Source organism: Micromesistius poutassou (assembly GCF_964030765.1).
Source record: "Micromesistius poutassou genome assembly, chromosome: 15".
NCBI lineage: Eukaryota > Metazoa > Chordata > Actinopteri > Gadiformes > Gadidae > Micromesistius > Micromesistius poutassou.
In genome coordinates, this window is record NC_140285.1 from 2011668 (window position 1) to 2021363 (window position 9696).

Below are 9696 nucleotides of genomic sequence, written 5' to 3' on the forward strand. Positions count from 1 at the left end.
CTTGAATCTTGAATCTTAAGAGAGAGAGAGAATGAGCGAGTGATAGAGTTCATAGACAGAGAGAGAGAGAGACAGACAGGAAGAGAGACGTTATGTGTGTGTGTGTGTGTGTGTGTGTGTGTGTGTGTGTGTGTGTGTGTGTGTGTGTGTGTGTGTGTGTGTGTGTGTGTGTGTGTGTGTGTGTGCGTGTGTGTGTGTGTGTGTGTGTGTGTGTGTGTTAATCCTTTGTAACCACAGGTCCTTCCTTATTTCCCATCATGCACTGCCATAATCATAGGATTCTGTCCTGCTGCACAGGGGTGAGATAGGGAGAGAGGAGCTTTTTCTGTCTTTCAAACCACTAAGTACAACTGTCTCACCACCAGCTGTGTGTGTGTGTGTGTGTGTGTGTGTGTGTGTGTGTGTGTGTGTGTGTGTGTGTGTGCGTGCGTGCGTGCGTGCGTGTGTGTATGTGTGTGTGTCTTTTTTATAACTGTAAGTTTAGAAGAGGCTGGAAAATATAAAACAGAGTGAGACAGACATCAGGCGAGAGGGAGAGAGGGAGAGACATCAGAATGGAGAGAGAGGGGGAGAGACATTATAATGGAGAGAGAGGGAGAGAGAGGAAGAGAGACATCAGAACGAAGAGAGAAGGAGAAGGAGAGAGAGAGACATTAGAATGGAGAGAGAGGGAGAGAGAGAGACATTAGAATGGAGAGAGAGAGAAGGGGAAAGAGAGAAAGATAGACATCAGATCAGAATGAGAGCGAGAGAGACGTCAGAATAGAAAGAGAGAGAGAGAAAGAGATCAGAATGAGAGGAGGGGAGGAAGAGAGACATCAGAACGGAGAGAGTGAGAGGGAGGGAGAGAGAGCTTGTCGTTTCTCTACAAATGTTGTTGCTAGGCAACTGAGTGGTTTTGCTTTGAAGTTTTATCTCATTGTTGTTGGAACAATCAGGTCACAGACACAATGGTCACCATGGAAACGACACCTGCTGATGTCCCATTTCAGCCATCCCATAATATAGACACTTTAGACATTAACATACATGCATATACAGCATGCATGCACATGCATGTACAGTAGACAGCATTCATCATATGAACACACATTCCCTAATCTCATTCAATCATCCAGTCACACACACACACACACACACACACACACATACAGGCGAAGAGGCAGACAGGTTGCCGCGGGTGACTGACGTCATCTGAGCAAGAGAGAGAGAAAGAGAGAGAGAGAGAGGGTGGGGGGAGAGAGAAGGGAGTCATTTTTTCTAGTTTCTACCAAACACACACAAACTCTGAGCCTTTCACCACAATGTATTTTAAGACTCTCAAATTTCTCAAAATACTCAAAATACACATGCACACTTGCAATTCACGCACACATACACAGCCCTATATCCATCAGACACACGCTCAGACACACAGATCAAAACATTAACCAGAAATCAGCATAATTTACCCTAGAGGGAAAGTACAGACTATAGCTATAGATACATACTTCTAGGTACAGAGAAAGGTACAGACTCCTAGATATAGAGAAAGGTACAGATTCCTAGCTATAGAGAAAGGTACATACACCTAGCTCTAGAGAAAGGTACAGACTCCTAGCTATAGAGAAAGGTACAGACTCCTAACTATAGAGAAAGGTACAGACTCCTAGCTATAGAGAAAGGTACAGACTCACAGCTATAGAGAACATAATGTGACCATAAACCCTTTGACCCCTGAGTAATACAATTAACTATACCATATATATATCCCAAAACATTGATTGTATATACATACATATATATGTATATACACACACACACACACACACACACAGACAGACACACACACACACACACACACACACACACACACACACTAACACATACACACGCACACACTGTGATGAGGTATGTATTGAGTCCTCCCTCCATCCTCTAACTCAGATATAAAGCAACTGGCTTTAATTAAGTTAATTAGAGAGAAGGAGAGAGAGAGAGAGAGAGAGAGAGAGAGAGGGGGAAAGAGAGCGAAAGAGGGAGGGAGAGAGAGAGGGAGAGAGAGAGAGAGAGAGGCAGAGAGAGGTAGATAGTGATTACAGGGTACCTCCACTCCTGCAGCCCACAGCCACAGACTTTTCAAACACACCCAGTAGCCCCGCCCCCTCGCCCACCCAGTCTGACCAACAGAAGTCTAACATTGTAATGGTACTCATATATTAATATTACCATGACTACATCTTCATTAGTTCTACTACTGCTACTACTACTTCTACTACTACTATTACTGCTACTACTACTTTACTACTACTATTTCTTTAACTACTTCTACTAATACTATTGCTAGTATTACTATTATCTTAATAATAGCATAATTATTCATCTTTATTATCATATTATGTTTTGTAAAAGTATGAATAATTGTTATTATGACACTACAAGATGAACGTGGTTATATTGGCCTGCACATAAAAAGTTAATTAAACATCAAGGATCTCTTCCTCTTATTTCCTCAACATCTCGTTAAAGGGACTTTTATTTCGGTTTAACCTTCTAACATCGCCCGGAAATCAAGTTCTCTCTCTCGGTCTCGTTGACCTATCTCTCTCTCTCCCCTCTCCTCTCTCCGTCTTTCCCCTCTTCTCTCTCCGTCTCTCCCCTCTCTCTCTCCGTCTCTCCCCCCTCTCTCTCTCTCTCCCCCTCCCCCAGTCTCTCCCTCGCTCAGTCTCACTCCCCCTCTCCGTCTCTCTCCTCTCTCTCTCCGCCTCTCCCTCTCTCCGTCTCTTCCACATCTGGGTTTCGGGAGAGGAGCGTTAGATTAAAGGTAGGGCGGTTCCACCAGCAGCGTGTGGGGGTCTCGGCGGATTGTTTACCGGCTGTTCTCTCTCCTCCACCTCTCTTCCACGGGTCTGTCTTCGACACGCGGCGGACATCTTCCTGAAGACCCCGCAGACCACCGAGCAGTCTCCGGAAGAGGGGAACTACGGCCGTGTGTCGTGCTTCTCGTCTCTCCCCCCCCCCTGGCAGCAGTGGTACGGTCCTGGGTCTGGTTGGTGGGTTGGTGGCCAAACCGAGTGTGCTAAATGGAGAGCCGCGCCGTGCCGTGCCACAGGCTCCCGTAGCCCCTCCGACACACGGCGGCCCGCCTAGGAATATTTACCCGACAAGAGACGCTCTTTCCCCTGGAGGAAGACCACGGGACCACGTCGTGAATGTGACCACCGGAGCTCGAGTCCAGGTGGGTTACACACACACACACACACACACACACACACACACACACACACACACACACACACACACACACGCACACACACGCACAGACACACACACACACACACACACACACACACACACACACACACACACACACACACACACACACACACGCACGCACGCACGCACGCACGCAAACGGTATGGTTAGTATGCATGCGGGGTTCTGATGGTTTCAGATACACACGCAAAACGGTATTTAGGTGATGTGGGGTGTGTGTGTGTGTGTGTGTGTGTGTGTGTGTGTGTGTGTGTGTGTGTGTGTGTGTGTGTGTGTGTGTGTGTGTATGTGGGAGAGGCCGACCAGTTCCATTAAGAACAAAGGGGGTTTAAAACATTTAAATTCCCAGTTGAAAACCCTCGGCTCGCTCTGCTGGCCCACTGCGGGCCTCCCATCGGTCCGCGTCTTCCGAAAACGTTGCTCGTGTTCTCCTCTCCGGTCGACGCTCTTCCACGTGCACGGAGAGAGAGAGAGCATCACCGCGCACGGAGAGAGAGCGATCAATGAACCGGTTCTGATGGCATGATGTGAGCGAGCCGTGATTTATTTTAACCGGAGGGTTGTCGGACCGATCCCCGCTGAACACCCCGAACGACAGCGGGATCGAACGGGGTCCTGGCTGTGCGGAACAAAGAGCCGTCGTGTCGGCGGACAGAGCCTCGGTAACACGAGAGGCACCGACCCGCTCCCCGGCAACAACAGCCCCAGTCTGGAGCTCCGGCGGGGAGGGAACATTAGATTAGCCGCCAGGGAGGCTCTTGTTCCGGCGGACAGGCCCCAGTCTCCCTGGTGGCCCCCCACCCTTCTTCTCCGTGCGACTCACACACGCACGCACGCAGGCACGCGCACACACACACACACACACACACACACACACACACACACACACACACACACACACACACACACTGGATGTGATGTCACCTGACGAGCCAGTGTTTTTAGTCAGACTAGCTAATGTTTAGGAGGGTAGTGCCTTGCTCTACCAACTGGGCTCCACAGGGAGTAGAACCCCTAACCCGGCAGTGTTAGTGCCTAGCTCTACTGAGCTACATGGAGTAGAACCTTTATCTTGCAGCGTTAGTGCCTTGCTCTACTGAGCTACACAGGGAGTATAACCCCCAACCCTGCAGCGTTAGTGCCTTGCTCTACCTACTGGGCGGCGGGGAGTAGAACCCCTAACCATCAGTGTTATTGCATTGCTCTACCTACTGGGAGTAGAACCCCTAACCCTGCAGTGTTAGCGCCTTGCTCTATACTGAGCTACACAGGGAGTAGAACCCCCAACCCTGCAGTGTGGGTGCCTTGCTCTACACCCTGGGCTTCACAGGGAATATAAATACCCAACCCTGCTCTGCTCTGGCTAATGTGTGTTTAAGACCTGTATATAGTGTATGTGCTGTCTGTATGGCCTTCGTCTGTGTGTGTGTGTGTGTATTATTTTTGTGTTTACGTGGGGGACCAGCATAGTTTCTTGGTCCAACCTTGGTTCCCACACACACACACACACACACACACACACACACACACACACAACCACACACACACACAGGTTACCAGGTTTGAGAGTTATCAGGTTAGACATTAACCGGGTTAGAGAGTTACCAGGTCACGGTGGTTAACCAGGTCACGGTGGTTAATTAGTTGATGGGTTAACCTCGTCATGGGACCTCATCCACGACCATTCGGGTCAGAAAATAGTAACGATAAACCAAATGTTTATTCAGGTCATTTTATTTCCACTCTAAACACAGATCTCTTCCTCCAAAGTGTCCCAATGTAACATCATTGTGTACAAAAGCACCTTCCCCTAACCTAAGACACTAAAACGTGGATGCCCGTCCTGTTCGCTGATCCTACCATAACATGTGAAGAGAACGATGACCTGCTGATGGATTATTGTGTTGATTTGTCACGTTGGACGTGCTGATGAAAAACAACCAGAGTCATAACCTGTACGGGTTATAACATGTACCTCACACAGTGAGGATGACAACATGTAGGGGTTATAACATGTACCTCACACAGTGAGGATGACAACATGTAGGGGTTATAACATGTACCTCACACAGTGAGGATGATAACATGTAGGGGTTATAACATGTACCACATACAGTGAGCATTATAACATTTAGGGGTTATAACATGTACCACATACAGTGAGCATTATAACATTTAGGGGTTATAACATGTACCACATACAGTGAGCATTATAACATTTAGGGGTTATAACATGTACCTCACACAGTGAAGATTATAACATGAACGCTCCTCCAGAAAACTACTCAGAAAAAACATTCGCTGTTGTGGGACTGCTGTCTTTCTGTGAACATTTTTTTTGTGTGTGTGTGTGTGTGTGTGTGTGTGTGTGTGTGTGTGTGTGTGTGTGTGTGTGTGTGTGTTTGTGTGTGTGTGTGTGTGTGTGTGTGTGTATGTGTGTGTGTGTGTGTGTGTGTGTGTGTGTGTGTGTGTAATGGGAACATTGTCCCTTTCCCTCGTTCACCCAGGAAATCAAACACAAGGCTGCTCTGTCTCAGAGAGAGCGGGAGAGACAGGGAGAGGGAGATGGGGGGGAGAGAGAGAGAGATGCGAATTTTTAAGAGTTCAAAGTTCATGGGTCTATCTGTTAAACTGCTGAATGGACTGTTATACTGTTCTCACTTTTTTACTATCTCAGTCTATCTCTCTCTCTCACACACAGATAGAGGGATGATAGAGGAGAGACAAAATGATGGAGGGATGAGAGAGGAGAGAAAGAATGATAGAGGGATGAGAGAGGAGAGACAAAATGATGGAGGGATGAGAGAGGAGAGAAAGAATGATAGAGGGATGAGAGAGGAGAGAGAATGATGGGGGGATGAGAGAGACAGAATTATGAAGTGATGATAAAGGACAGACAGAACAGTCTCTCAGACTTCTGTTCTGACTTCAAGTAATTTAATTTACACTGACAACGCTTAATCACGCACACACAAACAAACACACATTCATTCACACAAACACACACACACACACAAACTCAGACACCGGTGTGTGTCAATGAACAGTAGACAGCAGTCAATGTTTTGTTGAAATCTGTCTCTGCCAACTGAAACTTTATCCTCCCCTTCTGTCCAGCTGTTTGGTGTCTATACATGCCTGCGTACACACACACACACACACACACACACACACACACACACACACACACACACACGTATGCCTGCCCACACACACACAAACATCCATCTGTCTACATTTTCTCTGTCATATTCCCAAGCTCTGCCCGCTAATTAGCTAATGTGCTGATCTTTCAGTGTGTGTGTGTGTGTGTGTGTGTGTGAGTGCGTCTGTGTGTGTGGGTCTGTTTGTGCATTTGCATGTGTGTGTGTGTGAACACACCATGAAGTAGTGACACTGACAAAGTGCTTGTCATGATGTTTAAATATATATTTAATATACATTTTCCATACGTCCAGTATATTTATGAATAACCTTTCCAATATAGAAATAGATAAAGATATATCGGTATAAAGATATAGATATACTGTAGATATATAGATATATAGATATGAAGATATAGAGATAGATATTAGAGCTCAGGTTTTAAAAAATTACAGATATAGATATAACGGCCGATTTAAAATTGACCTATGTCCGAGGTTATTTGATCTACATCATGGTATCCTGGGGGTGGTGGCCTGTAGGGGTAGGAGCTACGGAACCCACTTAGATGTAGAACTGTTGGAGTGTTTACACAGAGGTGCTCTGTAAAGCATTTAGAGGTTCAACCACCGCAGTAGAGGATTTATAATCAGGTAGTTACTAGGGGTGTAACGATACACCCATACACTCATGTTTCGGTACGTACTTCGGTTTTTAAGTCACGGTTCGGTATGTTTTTCGGTACAGAAGTTTTTATTATTTTATTGAACAATTTGATTTTGATTTATTAAATTGTATCAAACAAATGCCTTACACAAATGAAAAGACATCAAATACAATTGAGGATAAAAACACAATAAAGTCCAGGACTTATTTTCATTGTGGTCCTCAACACAAAACATCAGGACAGGACAAGACACTAACAGAGTGTGTGATAATCAATAAAAACGTATTGATTATTGATGTTTTTTTCAGTACGTACCGAAATGAAACGTGCATCGAACAGTTAGACCCGTACTGAAATATTTCGGTTTGAATACGCGTATCGTTACACCCCTAGTAGTTATATTTAGGAATCCACACCAATTCAAAAGTTTCATATCAGCACACATATAAGCCGATACCGATAAATCTGGGATAGGCCAATATCGGACGATCAAATCCGCCAACCGATATATTGGTCGGGTTCTAATCTCTCTCTCTTTTTCTCTCTCTCTCAGTCTGTCTCTCACAATGCTGTGTTAATGTCTCTCTCTCTCTCTCTCTCTCTCTCACAATGCTGTGTTGATATCCCTCTCTCTCTCTGTCTCTTACGATGCTGTGTTGATGCTCTGTCTGTCTCTCTCTTTCTCTATTTCGGTCTCTCACGATGCTGTGTTAATGTCTCTCTCTCTCTCTCTCTCTCTCTCTCTCTCTCTCTCCCTCTCACTCTGTCTGTCTCTCTCTCTTTCTCTCGCTCTCTGTCTCTCACGATTCTGTGTTAATGTCTCTCTCTCTCTCTCTCTCCCTCTCGCTCTGTCTCTCTCTCGCTCTTTCTCTCTCTCTCTCTCTCTGTCTCTCACAATGCTGTGTTAATGTCTCTCTCTCTCTCTCTCCCTCTCTCTCTCTCTCTCTCTCTCTCTCTCTCTCTCTCTCTCTCCCTCTCCCTCTGTCTGTCTCTCTGTCTCTCTCTTTCTCTCTCTCTCTCTCTCGGTCTCTCACGATGCTGTGTTAATGTCTCTCTCTCTCTCTCTCTCTCTCTCTCTCCCCAGACATGTCCCGTTGAGGTGGTCTCTTCATCAGAACTGACTCCAGCCGGGCCTCTCCCTCCATCTCGTTTCTCTCCTCTGCTCCTCCTCCATGGCGTGCACCATGCTCCGCTCCTCCGCCCCCCTGCTGCTGCTGCTCCTGCTGCTCTGCTCCCTGTGTGTGTGTGCGGCGGTGCTGCGGGGCCCCCAGCAGGAGGCGGTGGTGTACCGGGGCCCCGACTCCTCCCTCACCCACCTGACGGTGCACCAGCGCTCCGGCGACGTCTTCGTCGGCGCCGTCAACAAGATCCTCAAGCTCTCGGCCAATCTGACGGAGCTGCGGAGTCACATGACCGGCCCCGTGGAGGACAACGCCAAGTGTTACCCCCCGCCCAGCGTACGCTCCTGCGCCCACAGGTATGACCGCTCCCTGTCTGTCTGACCTCTTTCTGTCTCTCCAACCCTGTCTGTCTGACCTCTTCCTGTCTGTCTGGCTGACCACTTCCTGTCTGTCTGACCCTGTCTATCTGACCACTTCCTGTCTGTCTGACTACTTCCTACCTGTCTGGATTTCTTCATGTCTGACTTCTTCCTATCTGTCTGACCAATTCCTGTATGTTTGGAATACTTCCTGTCTGACCACTTCATCTCATCAATTCTTGTCTGTCTCACCACTTTAATTAATATAATATTTAACAACATGACCCCTGACCTCTATCTTCTCCCTTAATGACATCGCTCTGTAAGTCAAGCACCTCAAAGCATCTGCTGAATGGTTAAATAGTAGTCTCTCTCTGCCTGTCTGTCTGGGAAATCTTAACCTCCTCTCTCCTCTCTCCTCTCCTACCTCCTCCTCTCTCCTCTCCTCTCTCCTCTCTCTTCTGTTCCTTCATCTCTCTCCTATCCCCTCTCCTCTCTCCTCTCTCCTCTCCTCCTCTCTCCTCTCCTCATCTCTCCCCTCTCCTCTCCTCTCCTCCTCCTCCTCTCTCCTCTTTTCCCTCCACTCTCCTCCACTCTCCTCCTCTCTCCTCTCCTCCATCCACTCTCCTCCACTCTCCTCCTCTCTCCTCTCCTCCTCCTCCTCTCTCCTCTTTTCCCTCCACTCTCCTCCACTCTCCTCCTCTCTCCTCTCCTCCCTCCACTCTCCTCCACTCTCCTCCTCTCTCCTCTCCTCCCTCCACTCTCCTCCACTCTCCTCCACTCCCCTCTCTCCTCTCCTCCCTCCTCTCTTCTCTCTCCTCTCCTCCTCTCTCCTCTCCTCATCTCTCCCCTCTCCTCTCCTCTCCTCCTCCTCCTCTCTCCTCTTTTCCCTCTCTCCTATCCTCTCTCCTCCTCTCTCCTCTCCTCCATCCACTCTCCTCCTCTCTCCTCTCCTCCATCCACTCTCCTCCACTCTCCTCCTCTCTCCTCTCCTCCATCCACTCTCCTCCTCTCTCCTCCTCTCTCCTCTCCTGCCTCCTCTCTCCTCCTCCAGACTGGAGTCGATGGACAACGTGAACAAGCTGCTGCTGGTGGACTACTCTGGGAACCGGCTGGTGGCGTGTGGTTCCATCTGGCAGGGCGTCTGCCA

The 9696-nt window shown here is 47.8% G+C and overlaps 1 protein-coding gene across 1 annotated transcript in view; it reads left to right on the forward strand.

The window, feature by feature from the left end:
* The first annotated feature begins 3104 nt into the window (after positions 1–3104).
* The window catches only part of plxna3 (plexin A3), a 40138-nt gene continuing 33546 nt past the window's right edge, over positions 3105–9696 (forward strand). The window contains 3 exon segments of the mRNA XM_084479416.1: positions 3105–3217; positions 8151–8543; positions 9601–9696. The exon segment at positions 9601–9696 is cut by the window's right edge and continues 95 nt beyond it. Coding sequence (XP_084335542.1) covers positions 8239–8543; positions 9601–9696 — 401 coding nt within the window. The 5' untranslated portion in view covers positions 3105–3217; positions 8151–8238.